Source organism: Poromitra crassiceps (genome assembly GCF_964638095.1).
Source record: "Poromitra crassiceps genome assembly, chromosome: 22".
Taxonomy (NCBI): domain Eukaryota; kingdom Metazoa; phylum Chordata; class Actinopteri; order Beryciformes; family Melamphaidae; genus Poromitra; species Poromitra crassiceps.
In genome coordinates this window covers 12,775,000-12,795,201 of record NC_139647.1, presented here as the reverse complement: position 1 = coordinate 12,795,201, position 20,202 = coordinate 12,775,000, and the positions used below count along the sequence as shown (strand labels likewise).

The 20,202-nt window shown below is 43.2% G+C and overlaps 1 protein-coding gene across 1 annotated transcript; it reads left to right on the top strand.

The window, feature by feature from the left end:
- Positions 1-227: 227 nt before the first annotated feature.
- On the top strand, positions 228-19,814 carry fam204a (family with sequence similarity 204 member A). Its single transcript, XM_083658430.1, has 7 exons — positions 228-566; positions 813-897; positions 2,239-2,269; positions 2,387-2,492; positions 4,105-4,194; positions 18,380-18,489; positions 18,694-19,814. The coding sequence occupies exons 1-7, from the start codon at positions 330-332 to the stop codon at positions 18,743-18,745; spliced, it is 711 nt and encodes a 236-aa protein (XP_083514556.1). The 5' UTR covers positions 228-329; the 3' UTR covers positions 18,746-19,814.
- Positions 19,815-20,202: the final 388 nt, after the last annotated feature.

Below are 20,202 nucleotides of genomic sequence, written 5' to 3'. Positions count from 1 at the left end.
TCAGTGTTGTGTACAATCCATGTCTGTGTGAGCGTGCGTCTGTCTGAGCGTGCACCACAGCCAATAGGAGCTTTCGTCTCATGTTCTATCTGCGTAGCTGTTGTAAGCACAGCGCTGATTGGTTCATGTGCTCAACGCGATCAGCTCTCGACCAATCGGCGATTTCTTACTTTGAACGTCACACTGTTTACCCGGAAATGCGAGCGACAAGACAGTCTATGGTCGAAGAATGGACACAACGATGATGGCTATTTCTGGCTATTTAGCATTTTTCTGTGTCGTTACATGACTAATTTACGTGTAACCTCATAATACCCGACAGTCTCAGCATGTACAGCGGACTCCTGCCCAAGGGCTTAACAGAAGCAGACCTCAGTTCAGATGACGAGGACGGTCCTGTGCAGGAGCAGAGGGAGGACGAGTCTGACAGCTGCGCCGAAAAGTTGAGCTGTGCTGGGGTAAACAGTGGGACAGTGGCGGCGGTAGAACCGTCTGACACTCCCAGAGATCCAGACAGTGCATCCCCGATGTGCAGCCTGCCTGGGATTTCCCAGGAAATGTGGCAAGTATGTTGTTTTGCCATGCAGTGAGCTATGCTACATACAGAGTCCATTCAGTCTGTTAGCTGTGCTGCTGCCAGTCTAAAATGGCAATAAGGATGGAATTTCCCCATCCCTGTTTGAAGTAAAGATGTATGTGAATGAATATACTCAAGTGTGGGTGCTAATGCCAGCGGCAGGTTTTTAGAGCTCTGTGTGTGCAATGACATAAGATGTACAGCAGAAAGTGTGTGTGTGTGTGTGTGTTTCAAGAAATTCCAAGATCTACAGAAGAAGAAGGATGAGATCAAGATGATGAAAGTCCCCAGAAGAAGACATAGAAGAAGACACAAGAAAGGTCTCAGTTGCTGTAATATGCACAATAGTTTCTTTTATACTATACGATGAAAACTAAGCAACCCAGTCTTGACTCGCCAGAATAAAACATTGTCATTTTACATGTCTGCAAACCAGGGATATGTACAATCTCAATGGACATTTTAAACAAAACAGAGGTTACGGTAATTTCACAATTTGACAACCTTGTTGCCTTTCCAACATTAAATTCAAATAAAACAACTTAAACAACTTCTGGTTATGTTTACGCAAGTAAAACAACTGGGTTAAGTTAGGATTATGGGGTTAGGCTTAAATAACAAAAACATTAAATGTGATTTACGGTTGAAATCTATTGAATGTGTTGGAAATGACCACAACGCCCTTACGCCTGGGACACACTAGAAACGTCTCTCCGCCACGGAAGCGTCGAGCAGCAGCCTGGCCATTCACACCAGAAGCGCTCTGATTTGCTCCACGATGGCTCCGTCCACGCCCGTCGCAACTTGTACTGACTTCATGCCTGGCTGCACGCGGCCGCTCGCGTCTCGCGTCAAAAATAGACCAGACGCAGAAACTCTCGCTGCAGGACACGACGCACCGCGGCCGGTGTGATCGGTCTCCCCTGTTAACAAGGACGCCGAAATGAAACTCTCTCTGTGACGCTTCCGTGACGGAGACGCTTCTGGTGTGTCCCTGCCGTTGCTTGGCACTGCTTTATTTCAATAGCATAATGTTGCTATAATGTTGATATTAGGGGTGTCAAAATTAATCGTATAATCGATGCATCGCGATGCGGACGTGTGAATCGAATCGAATCGAATCGTTGATCGTTTGTTTACATTTCTGTTGACATTCAGCACTTTAAAGTAAAAAAGGACCTTGATATTTATCTGACTGCTTGTATTAATTGATGAAAAAGTAGCCATGTGCAGTAATAGTACAGAAAATTTAGGATTTGATACTTGGAGCTGCAATACTGTTGGAGCTGTATCGAGATGCATCGTGGAATCGAATCGAATTGAATCAAATCGTTGACAGATGAATCGTAATCGAATCGAATCGTGAGGCCAGTGAAGATTCGCAGGCCTAGTTGATATACACGTAGTTAGGAAAGGTCAAATGCAACATATCTTTGGTTCAAAAACGTGATATTCTACGTATCCGTCGATTGCAGAAACGTACAACACTGACATTTTATTCTGGTGACCAGGCTTAAGCAAAGACAAATGATCCTTACCCTTACCCAGTCATATTAGCACCCGAGGACATCCTGTTGATGTATATATTTTTTTAAAGAATGTTTAACTTGTATTGAAACAAACTACAAACTTGTAACCGTGTGTCTTGGGTTATTCAACAGGAACAGAAAACAAGGAATCAGCAGAAGAAAGGTAACAATGTTATTACACACAAATGAGACGAGGTGCAGCACTGCTGAATGTGGTTTGCCTTGTCCTATTGTACTGGTGAACATGATGCAACGCTAACATCCACTCTTCCTCTCTCAGCACCGAGCGTCAGGTTGAGCAGGAGCAGCGTTGGGACGGGCTTACGCAGTATTTCGGTGTAAATGATCGATTTCATCCCCCTGCGTGTTCCAGACCCCCTCCCCAGGTAACAAAGACTCCTGCCATCCAACTCGAGGTTTAACGCCATCTCTGTCATTGCTGTGGCGAACACACACCAACGTCTTTTGTGTTCCCCTGCCAAAGTGTCCTCTCATTGTTTTTATTTGATATGACACGTGGTGGATTATGGCACTCCTTACGGCAGCTCAACCTGACACTGAGGAGAATATTACGGATTATGTCAGGCTACAGTTAGTGATAAGATTAGGATAAATCTCCTCTCCTGTGTGGTTGAGAGTCAAGTAAAATATTCACACATATCCCTCTGTGAGAATCTGAATAGTACATGGGACACGATGCAGAGTTAATGATTGAATATAGTGCATTTATATTAATGGAATATAGTCCATTTACATGAATGGTAAGGTGCCACTACATCTTTGAAGAAATTAAAAAACACTTTCTCTTATTTGAATATATTGTATTTCTGCAGTAAAAGACGCATGCACATTTTACACAGAGGCATGCAATTTGCCAATGAAGCGACATATTTAGCAAACTTGATGAACGGCACAGCTGACCCAGTGAATGGGATATGTTCTCATTTCAATTTGGAAAGCCCTTTAATGCTTATTTGGAGTATTCTCAGCTCAATTTATCTCACAGCACCATAAAATTGCTGCTTTTGGCCTCCTTTTTGAATAGGGGCAACTTTGAACGGATAAAGAAATGATTAACGAGCCGAATGAAACAGAACTTGTCACGTCAACATAATGAGAGGGGGCCTTCATCCTTCAAATGTAGCTTGGTGTAATTAAGACGTAATATTTGAACGCTTTCTCACGTCTCTCGAGAGAAAAGCTGGAGTAGCAGTTTCTTCAGCTGCATCTTTTTACACCAATCACTTTAAAATGCATTTCATGGCACAAAGGAGGATGGTCTGCCAATAAGATGTCTGTTCATAAGATGGAATAGACTGTAATGAAGTCACATATAGTAAAATAATTAAAATACATGGATAAAGTCATATTAGGATGTACTGTCCTTTGCATGAGCTTTAGCATACAATACTTACTCCAGCTGCATCTAGAGGCCTGATAGTATTGCCCTGTATTTTATACAATTGAGTCTTCAAACAAGTCTTCAAACAATAAAACGTACATCAGAAGAGTCACATTAATCATTACAGCCTATTTCGTGTGTGTGTGTGTGTGTGCGCGCGCGCGTGTGTGTGTGTGTGTGTGTGTGTGTGTATGTGTGTGTGTGTTTAGCGTGATGAAATTTTGGGGGGGCTGAAGAAAATTTGAGCGCTCCGCTTCCTCAGATAGTCTCATCATCGCAGAACTGCCTTGCCATCACTGACCGGGGGGCGCGTCTCCTCCGCACCCCCTCTGCTTCTTAGGCCTGTAATGGAAATGTGTAATTAAAGAGTCACATTTATGTTTGGTAATCTCCTGTAGCATTTCTAAGATTTCCCCACTAATATCCAATCAAAAAGGTTTTCATTTGTGAAGGGAAATCTACATATTTGTAGTAATGGCAATCGTATTAAAAATAAGGCCCTGGGGACTTTTCAAGTTACTCTTTGATTCCCCCCCCCCTCTCTCTCTCTAGCTCTATTTAAAAAAAAAAATCTAAATTTTTCCCCTCTTCTGCAGTCCGGACTAGAAAGGAGCATGGAGAGCGCCATAGCTGAAGGGGACATTGCCAAGGCGGAGGAGATGAGCGACAGACTCGCCACTCGAGAGGTACGTCGTGCTGATAAGCGATCTTTGGGGCGCTCCTGCTGTGACAAATCGGGCTAATGGATCCGTGGCCATTTCTGCCGCAAAGACATAGAGCGAACAAAAACACACGCAGAGGCCCGCCATCGAGTCCTGCAGCCCTTTTCCATTGAGTTAATGGAAAGCCCTCCCCCTTAGTTTTGAAGTGCCGCAGTGTCTAAAGGACTTTTGGCTCTGCTTTTTAATGAAGGGTACATTGCTTTCAAGCCAAACTGTTAAATCATTCTCCAGGTACGAGTTTCATACCTTTGAAGTGTACACGTCCCTAAATGCAGTGCCCGAAGTTTTGTAACTAACCGTCTTGGCAGGCATCAAGGATCAAGTGGTTTTGAAACTAATTTAGCATAAAATGTAGCCACACACATATAATTTTAGCTTAAAAAGAAGACGTACAGCTCCGCCACTGGGAAAATGGCCACACATTCCAGCATCAAAGTTAAACTTCTTTGTTTTATGAGGCATGCTGCTCACAGCATCCCATAAGCCTTTTCACTTTTTTAATAGAAGTAACACAGAAATGTAAACATATGTTTGGTTTTTGGACAACAATAAAACTAAAGGTAACCAAACCTGCTGTACAACTGAAGGTACAACCGTGAATTGGAAATCACAGTAGTACAGTAGATCTTTGGTCATCTGAAATTCAGACTTCTGAATTCACCACCAAAAAAGGGATAATCCGCAAAAGATAATAGATTTCCTTGTTGCATGTTTCATGCAACTCAAAGCGTTTAAATGACTCCATAGACTGTACACAACATTACAAAGTGCATGTGTTTGTGACATATTACATATTTTTTCTGGCATTTCTATTATTATTATTCATATTTGCAGTAAGGCTTTTGGCCTGGAAAACACTCACTCTCTTCAATGGCCTCCTTCAAATAAACAAATATTCAAATAGGGTTCTGTATTTCTAAATGACAAAATATAACACATACTGTATACACGTGATGGAATTGTACCATCCAGTGCATTGGCATTCCATGCATTGGCCGTGATGGTGTATCTCCAGAGCCTAACAGACATTAGTGTGCACAGGCAGACTCCTCGCTGTCCTCCTCTCACGGAGAGTGGAGCGGTCACATACGGAGGAGTTAACCGACAGCGCTGGAAGAGTGGCACCTGTACCGCGGCTGCAGAAAGCCTCTTAAGAGCGCGGGCGGATTGGTTTAGACTGAGCTGAGGTTCCTGCCTCCCCGGCACCTGCCGCGCGTCGTGCCAACAACGTGATGGGACTTGACAGCAGCCTGGCAACCAGCGCTCATTGTTTAGCAGCGATAACTTCGTTTCACAAGAGTCGTGAAGCGTCTGTCGTTTTCCAAGCTCAAAAACCTAGGCGACGACGCAAAGTTCCAACTCGTTCCTTTTTTAAATACAACGGAAAGAAAGAAAACACGACATTCCCGAATTCATGCAAACAGCTAAAGAAATGTGAATCAGTCTCGGAAAATGTTTTTGGTGCAATCTGCCAAGTCAAAGCCAAAAAAGTTTGACGGATTGTGAATCAGTTTTGGGACAGGATTAAGGGATATTAATTATATGACCCCTAAAGAAACATCAGACTGCTATTCACCCCCGGCCTATTTCCACTAGTCTTTACAGGGATCTCATTTCCTCATTCGGGGTGAGTTTCACCAACTCTCGTCAAGTCCCGCGAGACTTTCCTGCCGGCTGGGCTGTGTACTGACTTGACGAGAGTTGGTGAAACTCACCCCGAATGAGGAAATGAGATCCCTGTAAAGAGTAGTGAAAATAGCCCGGGGGTGAATAGCAGTCTGATGTTTCTTTAGGGGTCATATAATGACGATATGGGTAGAACACGGGAAGAAAACTGTCTATTTACATGGAGGAACAGCACGCTGCCATGTGGCCCCGACGGAGCGCATTCAAGGACTGGCTTGGAGTACTATTTAGATCACAACAACGCCTACGACGGTCCAAATCGCTGCAGAGAACACTGGGTGAGTCGTCAGATAATAATTAAATGTGAGGAGAGGGCTCCAGGTAAAAAAAAAAAAAAAAATCTCCTTTAAAGGATGCAGTAAGTAATGGAGTCTATAGCATTTAGACCCAAATGTTTGTTTACAGCAACTCGCGTTCACTTTGACAGGAGCACTGTGACGTGGACGATCAATAATCTCCACTGTGGCCAGAATCAATTTCAAGGTTATAATTGAGTAGCTCATTTGGTACGCAATGGCTTAGATGTTTAATTTGTTTACGGTCATCATAACAGCACGATGTGATTGTGGCAGGCTTTTCACGGTCATCATAACACCACGATGTGATTGTGGCAGGCTTTTCACGTCATCATAACAGCACGATGTGATTGTGGCAGCAGGCTTTTCACGGGAAGAATAGGAGCAGGTTTTCCTTCGCAAAAAATGCAAAAGCATTGCGACAGCTGTGAAGAACTAAAGAGGCCTGTTTGTCCCTCTAGGCGTTGTTTGTAAAGAAAACACGCTGCTACTGTACATGTTGGATGACAAGGTTTCAATGTCTTTTCCAGTTTACCCACTTATCTCCTCCAACCAAAGGGAAATGGAGGAAGACGGAGAGGTGGCTGTTTGTTTCTGCAGTTTTGAGCTCTCTCAAATCAGTTAATGACGTCCATTTCTCTACTCTCGTTAATCAGAACATTAACACATTTGTGTAAGACCTGTTTTGAAGGCTCCTTACAAATTCTGTGACACGCGCTCTCTCATCTGTCCAAGTTCTGAGACGCACTGCTCAGATGTTACAGGCTGCGTTTGAGATCTCCTCCTCATTACAGTTGTTAAATGTTTCCCCGGGCTGTTATTCTTAGTTTCAGATGATTTTAGAAAGCCATGTTCCATTTTTATTTAAGCAAAAGTATTAAACCCCCCTCCAAGATGGTGCAAAATAATCTCATCCCATTTTAGGTAACAACATATTATCAACATCTACCTCGCTGCAACAACACTGCCTGCCTTTTAGGAAACAGTCACTCAAATTGGGTCTCTTTTCTCATAAAGAGATATGACTCTGTTGGTCCTTCTCAGCTGAGCAGCACATTTTGATTGTTTTTCAAAAAGCCTCAGAAGTCCAAAAACATTGTGAAGAGCTTCTGGCCCCTTAAAGTACTTCTATTAGTTCAGTAGATTAAATGCTGCAAGTCCTCCAATTAAGAAGACTGGGTCTCTCCATCCTTTGATTATTGCACATTATTTGACACTGCTGTAAGTTGCATATAGGCTAATTAATTTCTGTAATTAGCATAACATTAAGCGACGGCTATATATAATATAGCCAGCTCGCCCCCTGTCAGAAGACTTGATAGCATCCGGCAGCTCATATTGGAGAGATTGATTTCCCAAGCATTCCCTGGGAAATGAGCCAGTGAAGTTAAAAACTGATAACCATCAGTACTCCAAAGCATCATGTTGCTCCCTTTGCTTATAGTATGACATATAAGTAATAGCAAAGAGCAATCAAAATGTAGGTTAAATCTGAAAATGACACTTTGCATGCTCTTTTGATAGTTCTAACTGAATCTACGTGTATCTATATAAAAGGAAGCATGTGGGCAATGTTTCTCCGTGGCATTGTAACATCAACAGTAAGAGCAATTGTGATGTCATTAGTGATGCGAGGTTGTGACATCATCAGTGATGTCATAAGAGCAGTGAGCCTGCACAGCGGTCGAGCTGCAGGGCGGGCAAGGCCGCACATGCAAGCCGCAGTCTTACATCGTCACAGGAGTGCACCATCCTCCCTTACAACCAATATTTGTTTCTCTTTATGAAACTGAACAACCAAATTCTTGAAGTAGTCAGGAGCCGCACTTTGTATAAAGTAAGTGGGTATAATTCGAAACAAAAGACTGTCACACCGTGTTAGGGCTTACAGTTCCCCCGTAGCACTCATCATCACAGCTATTAGAGTGGCATTACCACTTCAAAACACAAAGTCTTTAGTCTGTCACACACATAGACAGTCACACAATACTGTAGGGGTGTCACGTCCACTTCATGACTCAGAGAAGCTAAAGAATATGAAAAGAAAAGAAAAAAACAGTTTCATGGCTCCTAGTCTCTCCTGAACTGCTAGTAAAGGAATGTCACACATAAAGTGAGCATAATGTATGCCTAGTTTTTCCACTTACTTTTCAATGTATACAATGCAAACTATAGCCTGGCATTATGGGGGATCAGTGTAAATGAATATAAATATGATCTATCTATATCTATCAAATTGAGTATGTGGACGATGTCTGTTTGTTTCAAGTTCTGTGTTCGGCCACATATCTATGCCGGTTTAAGTGCGATCGGGCTGAACCCTTCAGGGTGTGTAAAGGGCACCCGTGCGAGTGACCTGACGGAGCCGGATTTTAAAATTAGGCTAATTAGCTAATGATGGATGTCATCAGTGATGATGTCAAAAGTGATGTCATAAGGGCACACACACACACACACACAAGGAGGCATTGTACTGATCAGTGATGTCACACACACACACACAAGGAGGCATTGTGACAAGACTGATCAGTGATGTCATAGGGGGGCACACACACACACACACACACACACACACACTGATGATGTCATCAGTGATATCATAATGGGGCACACACACACACAAGGAGGCATTGTGACATCACTGATGCCATAACATTTAGTGAGCAACACACACACACACACCACGCGTGCGCCAATAGGGCAGGCCAATAGAGCGGCCGAGCCTAGGCATTGAGCGAGCGAGATGCCGAGTTCCATATAATTCCAAAGACGATTAGGCGATGATCACTAAGATCTACCTACTGGCAGATTGTTGCAATCAGCTGACTTTACTATCCTACTAATATAATTGGGCGGCCTATGCGGCCACAATTGCTCAACTACGCATGTGCAAAGCACGTCAGTTGAGCAGGCAAGGCCGCGCAGCGTTGCGAGGCCGGGCGATGTGTCTGGGACCTCGAGGGCAAACCAACGATGCACGGTTGAAATGAGCGCTGCCAGTTCAGCGGGTGAGGCAGCGAGAAACGCACTTTACGTGCTCAATTCACTTATGGTGAAGGGCTTGCTCAGGTTAGTTTACAATGTAAACTCTACATGAACATGAACATTATCCCACACGGACACAACCCCCACACCCGCTTGCTGCACTGCATAGTGCACAATGACAAATTCCTCATTTGTATCATGTTTATTGTTTACTCACTATGACTATTAAAATAATCGTGAATCTTGAATGAACCTGATAACCAGTGATGGAGTGTCCTAGTTGTTATGAATGAGACCCCCCCACCCCCCCCATGACTGAGCAATAGCAGGTTACTTATAATACCGGGGGAAAGAGATCATGATCCCCATAGTAAAAGTAAGTTCTCACCACTGGTGACATAAAAATGTTGCCATAATGCAGACAGTGTGCCAGGCTGGGATTTGCATTGACGACAGTTTTGAGTTTATATGTATCAGCAGAAAACCATGTTCCTGGGATAAGAACAGAATTACCTGTGCATGTAAGTGTGGTGAAGGCACCTGATGGCAGTAGAGGTTCAGATATACTGTGGCATGTATTTACGCTTAACTTTTATCCATGAAAACACCCCAGATCATCGCGCCTCCACATTGCAATGATGACACATTGCATGGTAGATTCATGTGCTTATGTATTCTCCAGAATTCAGCTGTCTCATCAGCCTGGGGATGGCAGCAACTAGGCTTATCCAGTCCAGTCACTGGCTTCACTTACATCCACAGAGAGTTCTGTTCTTAACCTGCATGCTGAAATAACCTGGTGTTTCAGTTGATGCATGGAGACGTCATCACTGGGTTTGAAGAAACCAGCTGAATTCTGATTATGAGAAACCTGCTCAAGATGCCTGGTTTACTCTGATATTAAATACTGTGGCATGGAAACATTCATTTGTGCAAACTCAGATTGTCCAGGTTATGAGTACGGTAGTACATTTTGACATCAACAAAAATACTATACAGCTCAGTGAAACAGGCTAGGTGGCAGCCTCATACTTCATACTCATTTAGCATGTGGGTGGGGCACCACAGGTAGGGAGGGATATTCTGTGAACTGGTTATTCATGGCAACAGGGAGACTCAGTCTCAGGAGATCAAAGGTGCATCATGTAAACAGCTAAGACCTTAACCGGAGTATTGCCAGTAGCCATGTACTGCATGCATGTAAACATAACCCGTGTTTGCCTATTTCCTCAGGTTGTAGTGTTTGTGTCTCTAACCCGACAGCCCAACAGCAGTTTTTTGTTGTTGTTTTTTGCTGAAAGCAGTGAAGTGACTGTAACCTCCAGCTGCATACAGTACACAGTACCATGCCCTGGCTCTTTCAGCACCAATGTTGGACTGGACTGGACTGCTAATTGATGAGCTGTAACCTGCTAAATTGCCATCACCCTCGTCTCGCCTCTGTAGTTGTTTCTGACCAGTTGCTTCTTCCTGTGGGCTGGATGTCCTTTTGAGGGCTGGACCGTTCTGTACTGGCTGTTGAAACTGTTTGAGCAGGAAAAAGCCCAGTAGTGTTTCCGTTCTTGACGCGTTCAAACCAACACACATACGCAAATACTTTGCAGTCGCTTGAATCTTTGCAGTCTCACCATCGAATCTGCTCGCAATAAACGCAACATTTGAAATCAATAATTGATCACGGTGTTCACCTGGATTGACCTGATCACTGTATATCCTAGATCTGATATTTAGATCACTCAGTGTACAATAGTGCACACGCTATCATATGAATATGAGTGAATATTATAGAGCTTTTAATTGTTTTTGTGGCTTGAGAACGTCCTGATGGTTATAATATCCCTCATCAGATTTCAATAGGACAAGCTGGTGAGAAGAACGCTTCACTGTCCTTGAAATACAGCAGCACAGCCTTTGGAAAGCCTCGCTTAAATACTGTGAAACAAAAGTGTGTCGGCGGGCTTTGTTACAGGAGACATGGTGGGTTAGTTGAGACAAAGAGCTGAACTAAGACTGTTTCATGTTATTTATGTCGTTTAACTAATTTCTTTTCTCTCCTCTCGCTACCTTTGCCTGCCATGCCCATGTTTGTAAATCAAAAAATGAATGAGCGGTGCTTTTGTGGAAAGTGGGTCTTATCAGATCCCTCCTCTCCCCGCCCCACATCAGACACCCCATCCCCCCTCTTCCCCCTCCGGGCCACTGCCACATAGTTTAGGGAAACTCTCCTCTTTGTTCATTCTTCCTTCAGCCTAAGCAATTTATCACCGAGTGAACTTTTATTGTATCTCCGGATAACTCACATTAAAATTTCGCCCATTAATTTTGAAATGGATTTTGAAATGGGTACTAAGCTTTTATCAAATGCCTGGGAATCTCATTTGGATTATTGTATTTCATTAATTACTTGATAGACAAAGCATACTTTTCAATGTAGATTTGTGTGCTGTTTAATTAATTAGCATGTTTTCTCTTTTAATTAAAGCAATTTTTTTTTCTTAAATTAAAGCCCACAGCAAAACACATATATAATTTGTTTGTAATTAGGCCTTAATTGGTGGTAGTGGAAGCTTAGCACCCTCGGTTTCTTTTTTCATGATTGCCATTTTATTGCCAGTCAGTCAGTCATTAATTAAACTGTTTTTTCTAATTAGCTTATAAAACTGTTGATGGCATATTATTGTAAGTGTGAGTTCAAAGCTTGCTAATAAGCCTAGCCTACTCAGAAGAGGCGAGATAATGGAATGTGCCACAAAGCAAGCGAACTTTCAGAGATTTTTTCCCCTCTCTCTCTCTCTACTCCCTAAAGATGGCATGTCATGTATCTAGCATCAGATTATTAGAAGAGAAAATAGAGACACGCGTTCTATCCACTGGCTGTTCTACTGTGCCTTCCCTGGAGTGGCTCTCTTTTGGCATGCTATGTAATGCTGTTTGTCAAAGTGGTGGCAAGATTACGTAAACCTCTTATGAGACTGTCCCATGGAAGGCTGATAATCTATCTATGGAGAGAGTAGGGGGGATGTAGGAGCATGAAGCTGTATGCTGACCAGATGATGTAGTGTATGGGAAGTGGATGATTTGCTATACCGGGTCATTCTCTCACACTATTGTTTGGCAGGGGCTCTCTGCTATTGCTCAATTGAAGCAAACATTGTTGAGATAATTCATTGAGGCATAAATTACTATCAAACTGTCTGAAATGAAATGTCCAAGATAGTATATTTTGACCATTTCGATATTTTTTAACCATTTAGAGTAGACAGTCACACAAGGTGACGCTGTGTCTCAGTGCCACAAATTCTTCTTGATTTGAATTCTTCATCTTGATCTGAGTGAATCTTCCACAGATGTGCAAAACAGAGCAGTCGCTCGAAACTTTATATTCCTTTTCTTTTAGATGTGGGGCTGTTATTCTTGTCGATTATCGTTATTATTGATTGAACTCGATCTCTTGCCCTTCTTGTTGTTTCTCCAGCGCCACATTTCGACTTTTGCAGCCAGAAGTCCATTTTACTTTCCCTCCCACACCTCAATGCTTAGAAATTACGCTGAAATAACATGTGAGCTGGCTAATCTGATATTCACTCCTTTCTTATATAGCCCTGCTTTCCAAAGTTGACTAAGGCCACATTATTTAGGCATTAAGGTAGTGTGATAAGGGAATTAGGCTGGTCATTAATCGTTTACACGTCGAATGCAGCAGAGCAGCTCGGGGAGGTGATTTAGCGAGGCAAAGCCATATAGCCCTTGTTAATCCACCTCTCACACGTTTTAATTGGAAGAGGCGTCCCTGGATAGGAAATTTATGAATGGGTTTAAGGCCATTTCTTCCTGAAAGCCATCATTTATTTCATATTGTTAATAGGAGCTTTAACACTTTATCCACATGGAGACATATTTTTCTGCTCTTTCATTCAACTATTGTCTTTTTTGCAGTTACTGTTTTAAGAGCCACATAATTGTTCGTTGTGAATCTTGTACACGCTCATAGAGTCCGAACAGGCTTCCCCCACTAGGGTTACAACAACTAACGATCATTTTCATTATCGATTAATCTGTCGATTATTTCCTCGACTCATCGATTAGTCCTTTCGCTCTATAAAATGTCACAAAATGGTGAAAAATGTCGATCAATTTTTCCCTGAAGCGCAAGATGACACCCGCAAATGTCTTCTTTTGTCCTGACCAATAGTCCACGGGCCAAAGATCATCAGTTTACTGTCATAGAAGACTAAAGACACCAGAAAATATTCACATTTAAGAAGCTGGAACGAGATCATTTTAGTATGTTTTTCTTCAAATGAAGTCCAAACGATTAATCGATTCTAAAAATAGTTGGTGATTAATTTTTTCCTGTCGATCGACTAATCGGTCAGTCATCGCAGCTACTCCCCACTGCTTCCTTGTTATTCATCAAGCACCTAAGAAATAACACAGTAGTAGAATAGTACTGTAGTAGAATAACAGATGAATGCAGTGTTTGCTACTATGTTATTAAGGTCTTGTGTCTTGAGCGATGCTGAAACGCTGTGTTGTTGTGGCCCCCGTGTTTGGGAGTCCACTTGAATCTCCATGACGACCCAAACATGAGTGAACAGAAAAACGCTGCTATTGACTTAACCCTCCTAGTGGCCTTAAGCTGCTGCTGCTGCAGCGACAGCATTGTGCACCATGAAATTTTTCGCCTTCAAATCTTCCAAAGGTCAGAGTATTAATCCTCTGAATAAACCTTGCCTTTTAACAGAGCTGCTACGCTCAGGATGGACCTACGAGAACGAGAGCAGGAGAAACTGACTAATGGACACTTAATTGTATTATAATATGGGGCGTAGTGGTTAGAAATGCCTCTTTTGAGTGCTATAAACAAAGCATGCAGGAGCTTTCCTGTCTCTCTTTTCCAGCTTTATATTTTCATTTCTGCATATTCTTATTCCCTCCCAACCCCAAGCCCCCCCCCCCCCCCCCCCCCGCCCTCCCTCTCAGCTTCTGATGTGAAAGGATTTGGCACTAAGATGCACCAAAGGGGAGGGAGGGGGGGGGAGAAAATCCTGAAAAGTGGATCAAAAAAGTAAATGAAAAATAATGTCATATTACGGAAAATATGAGAGGCTAATTTGTGCCGACTTTTTCGCTAATTTTGTTCTCGCCACAGAAAAGAGGAGCCGTCACCTGCCTCGGCGCCACGGCGCTGACAGTGCCAGTGATCCATGAAATAAGCTGCCGCTGGCTTTGTTCAGATAAGAATGAACAAATCTGCACAATGTACTGCTCTCCCAATCTCATTTTCATACTTGCATGCAGGCTAAAAGAAATAAGCTGTTTGCAAGCTTGATTAATCAGACATTTGAGGGCTTTTTTTTTTTGTGTCTCTTTGATCTGTTCTGTCTCCTAGGTAACTTGGTTGACATTAATGTTGAGCCCCAGTAAAGACAATCAGGGGTTGTAGACTAAACTGATAAAAAAAAAAGAGTGGGGGGAGGAAGGGGGGTAGAATTAAAGACCTTGAATGCTTTAAATATAGTAACGGCTGTGTGCTGCATTTAAAATAGGGGGAAATGAGGGTTTTAATTTTGCGTGTTTTCCAAGACCTTTTGCATTTCAAACGCTCCCCCACAGGAGAGCAGGTTAATGTGGGTAATCCTTGTGTAGAAAAAAAACCCCATAAATCTCTGTCTACGATTCTGAGAAAGAACCCGTTTAGCATCACGCGGGTTTCATTTGATTCACTCGCATAACAGGGCGTCTCCACCACATGACTCCCCCCCCCCCCCCCCCTTCAGTAAACGCAGAGAGCTGTTTGGAGATTTGTCAACTATTTAATAAACGTCTGATCTCAGCGTGCATCGGAAGCGTTTAGAACCCGCACCACTTGAACGCAGTACAGGGGGGGGGGGGGGGGACCCGGTGTGGCTAATATCTGCCTGCAAAATCGACCTCAAACACAAGAGTCTTCGCCTATTGTAACTTCCATCTTCCTCCCGCGTCGGGGTAGAAAACATGATTTGTGGAATTTTTTTTAAACTCATAAAATGGCGAGGAATTATAAAACTGTCATATGTACGCTTCAGGTTATGCAGACGCTTTCACAAATCTTCCAAGTGACTGTATAGATGAATGCCTTGAGGGCCCAGCCAGAGCCCGGCACTTGCAGCCAGCTGAAGCCCTTATCTTAAATCCGAGCAAAGTACCATTAATCTTTTTGAAAGACCTTTATGGCTTTTAATGTATCCCAAATTAGAACATTTTACACCCTTGGTTCCTGAAATATGGTGATAAAAAGCCTTTAGAGTTTAATTTTTCCTGCCTGCTCGCTCTGACCTGCTTAATCCCACCATGCATTAGGAGATATTTTACTTTCAGTCTTTCTAATAAAGTTTATCCCACTTAATTATAATTGAAACATTTTTTCTTCTTCCAGCAGGTCTTTTTCCCCCCCTTCTTCTTCAAGTGGCGCAATGAATGGTGGCACATTTCTTTATTACCTTAAGACGTTCTTTCCTCTTGGTTGTACTGTGAATATTGCAGAGAATTACCCAAAGGTTTTGGTGAAGTTGTTTATCAAAGTTTGCCTTTGGTTGAATAATAAACCTATCTCAGGAGTGACAGAGGAGGCAGGATGTTTCCCTTTGTCTCCTATGCCTCTTGTGTGACTGGGGTTATTGGGATTATTCTGCTTCACAATACACACATACATGTCTTCCCTGGGATTTGAAGGTTTTCCTCTTGCAGTCACGGTCACTCTCTTCACGTCTGATTTCAGGGGCTGCCTGCAGGATTGCAAAATGCAAAGTCTCTTTTACACAAAAATGCCATCGCAATGTGTTTGGACGGGCAGAAAAAATAAAACGCTGAACATCGTTCATTTTTTGTTTCATTTGCACATTAAAACAACAATAATAATAATCATCAAAAAGAAACGGAGCATTTTGCGGAGAGAGATTATAAGACAGGATCTCTTAAAAAAATCGGACTTCCCCTCAAAATACCTCAAATAAAAGGCTAAATAGATTAGAATAATTTCAATGAAACAAGGCGCTCATAATTTATTGAGTTAACCCCCCTCCCCTCACACACACACTTACAGATATACACTCACAAACATTCATATGCAGTATTATTTTTTGCCTTTCTCTCTACAGCAGCGGATTCTAAATCTTTAAAAAGACAAACATAAGAAACACTGTGGTGAAATCTCACTATCCACTTTAGAAACGGGAAATGTTTTTTGATTTTAATTGTGAATCATTCAGCTCTCCTCGACATGCTGTAACAACGCTTCAAAATCAAAGTTTTCATTCCCTGGACATCGTATTAAAATGCATGCGCGTGCCACACATAGGTAAAACCATCATGTGTGTTACGGAGAAGAATCAATTTGCAGAAATGCCATGACAGATGAAGAGGAGGAAGAGCACGTGGGAGCCAGAGGGTTACCAGCTCAACAGCCTATTAGTTTTCTGAGGCATGCTGGAACAGGAAAAGGTGTGTGAGAGTGTGTGTATGGCCGGGCGGACGGGGGGGTTGTTGACGAGCTACACACACTTTCTCTTGCAGCACCAAATGAAAATTTAATTGAAATGATGTCATTACACTTTGATTACGTATGTAACGATTCCCTGCTCTATGTATTGCGTTGTATATATTTTCACATTAAATATCATTCATATTTAACTGAATTACAATGTTGGTTCTCTGTTCTAGGAGCTGATGTATGTCCTCATGCAAGACCTATATAGAAATGTTAACTTCCTATGGGATATTTTGCACCTATTTTGAGCAGTCACAATGTTGTGTATAGGTCCATAAATTAAAGTGTTTTTAGAATGCATTTGGTTTGTCCACTTTTCCCACCACTGTTCTGAGACACAGCTCAGGATCTAACCGGTACCGTGTGGAGGAGGCAGAGCAGCACTGTTCTGAGAGACAGCTCAGGAACTAATGGGTACTGTGTGGAGGAGGCAGAGCAGCACTGTTCTGAGACACAGCTCAGGAACTAATGGGTACCGTGTGGAGGAGGCAGAGCAGCACTGTTCTGAGAGACAGCTCAGGAACTAATGGGTACTGTGTGGAGGAGGCAGAGCAGCACTGTTCTGAGACACAGCTCAGGAACTAATGGGTACCGTGTGGAGGAGGCAGAGCAGCACTGTTCTGAGACAGCTCAGGAACTAATGGGTACTGTGTGGAGGAGGCAGAGCAGCACTGTTCTGATACACAGCTCAGGAACTAATGGGTACCGTGTGGAGGAGGCAGACCAGCACTGTTCTGAGACACAGCTCAGGAACTAATGGGTACTGTGTGGAGGAGGCAGAGCAGCACTGTTCTGATACACAGCTCAGGAACTAATGGGTACCGTGTGGAGGAGGCAGACCAGCACTGTTCTGAGACACAGCTCAGGAACTAATGGGTACCGTGTGGAGGAGGCAGACCAGCACTGTTCTGAGAGACAGCTCAGGAACTAACCGGTACTGTGTGGAGGAGGCAGAGCAGCACTGTTCTGAGAGACAGCTCAGGAACTAACCGGTACTGTGTAGAGGAGGCAGAGCAGCACTGTTTTGAGGCACAGCTTAGGAACTAACCGGTACCGTGTGGAGGAGGCAGAGCAGCACTGTTCTGAGGCACAGCTTAGGAACTAACCGCTACCGTGTGGAGGAGGCAGAGCAGCACTGTTCTGAGACAGCTCAGGAACTAATGGGTACTGTGTGGAGGAGGCAGAGCAGCACTGTTCTGAGAGACAGCTCAGGAACTAATGGGTACCGTGTGGATGAGGCAGAGCAGCACTGTTCTGAGACAGCTCAGGAACTAATGGGTACTGTGTGGAGGAGGCAGAGCAGCACTGTTCTGAGACAGCTCAGGAACTAACCTGTACCGTGTAGAGGAGGCAGAGCAGCACTGTTCTGAGACAGCTCAGGAACTAATGGGTACCGTGTGGAGGAGGCAGAGCAGCACTGTTCTGAGAGACAGCTCAGGAACTAATGGGTACCGTGTGGAGGAGGCAGAGCAGCACTGTTCTGAGAGACAGCTCAGGAACTAATGGGTACCGTGTGGAGGAGCAGAGCAGCACTGTTCTGAGAGACAGCTCAGGAACTAATGGGTACCGTGTGGAGGAGGCAGAGCAGGGAGCAGAACCCGAGACTGCTTTCCATCATCTAACGGGCCGGCCCCCTGTCTCCCTCTCTCCATAGTTGGCCGTGAAAATCACACAAGCCGCTGATTGCCGGGACTTTGCGCAGAGCAAACAGGAAGAGGAAACATCCCGGGCCGCCCAGAAGAGGAAGAAGGACATAGGTTGGGGGTATGATGCCTTTTTGTCCTCTGCCATGTTGACAGTTTTCAGGGAATTGTCAGTCCTGTCCCAGGAGTCCTGACAGTCCTGTCCTACTGTACTAGCAAACACTGCAACAGGAAGTGAGCTGGGGTTCAATTTAGAATGTTGTCAAGTTAGTTTGCACAGTGTCAGTATTCAATTACCGGTATTTTATTTTTTTGTGTGTTGCAGGTTTGAGGCGAAGAGAAGATGGGAAACCAAAAGTAACATGGGCTTCATGTGACGCACATCGAAAAGAAGGAGAATGCCAGCGACTTTTGTATTTTGTATTTTTATTTGCTAACAGTTGTGATTCACAAAGCGGACTGATCCTTTTTCTTTTTTTATCCTTGTATATTTCTGAACAGTTCATATCAGCAGCTTGTGCGGGGTAAAAAGTCATACAATTGGTTGTTGGGGGGAGGGGGGGGGACATCCAAAGAGTATAAGGGGAAAAAATTATGGAGCATTCAAATTAATTCCTAAGACAGCCATTGGTGGCTGCATTGTGGTGTTTTCATTACATTTCTACGATTCGAGTGGCTTTTTCCTTCAAATTAAATCTGGTGTAGTACATTACTGGATGATGCGTTTATTTATTGCTGTAAAGTGGGTTAATCACGAAGGCGCTCCTTTCTTCTTCCGAGGAAGAGAAAGGAAAGATTAGGGCCCTAATGCAATGTACAGGATAATGTGCGATAGGATTTGCGAGTACAAAATGAAATTTGGCGGCTGTAAACTGTTGTGAGCGGTTGGTAAACTGAAAGTTGAGTGAACGGGGGAGCGTGTGAGACATGAAACGGAGGCTTTGCTGTTGGCCCTCGCCCATGCTGTGAGACTACACCATTGTTCCTCAGCCCAAACAAGAGGCACGCAGTGTTCCTCCAATGTTCCTCCAAGCCTGCAGGAGCTGCTCATTGTGTGATCAGCTCTCCTCAGTATCTGTAAACTTGTCTCAGCTGTAGATTCCTCCCTCTGTTATGTTGCACTTTGATCTGCACCACCATTTCTCCTCTCCACCTACTCCCGACAGAACTTCTCTTAATGCATTTTCCTCATTCAGATTCCAGGAAGTGTTAGCATAATTGCAAACAGCATTGCGAAAAAGTGGCAAGAATGATAATTAGTTTTATTCATAACGCGTGGTTATTTAATTTTTTACCCCAACCATGGAAAATGATTGCTTTGCTTCAAGGTAATGAGAATTAAAATTAATCCACCTAAATTGTTTGCATTGCACATATTTGGCCACTTGGTCCCCTGGTGCAGTGCAATATATTCTCATAGCTTTGCTGTGTTGACTGAATCTGTACTATGAGGAAAAACATCAGCAATAAAAGTTTCTAAGTATTCTATGTGATTGTGATACGAAACACCTGAGCTAAAGAAACCTAGATATTGCATAAAACTGCATGCTGTATTTTGGACTGCAAAATAAAGCGTTTTGTATTGTTTTACACTCCCCAAGTTAATCACATCCTCATGGCTATGTGTCTGAGAAGCTGTCAGTTGGTAAGAATTGATGCTAATTAAACTATTAATTATCTCTGTAATGAGACGCGAGTTTAGACTGTGTTAAGCACATCAAAGTACAACGTGGGATTTCTTCACTTTGACGACTGCTGTGAAAAATGTATCGACTGAAGTGAGGAAACATCAGAGATGTTCCGGTGGCGGTGTTTAATTCATGTGACAAAAGAA

Excerpts from the sequence above, each read along its gene's own strand:
- fam204a (XM_083658430.1), top strand. The coding sequence starts at position 330 with ATGTACAGCGGACTCCTGCCCAAGGGCTTAACAGAAGCAGACCTCAGT. Across the intron at positions 567-812 it reads TTTCCCAGGAAATGTGGCAA|AAATTCCAAGATCTACAGAA; the intron begins GTATGTTGTTTT and ends GTGTGTTTCAAG. Across the intron at positions 2,493-4,104 it reads GTTCCAGACCCCCTCCCCAG|TCCGGACTAGAAAGGAGCAT; the intron begins GTAACAAAGACT and ends CCTCTTCTGCAG.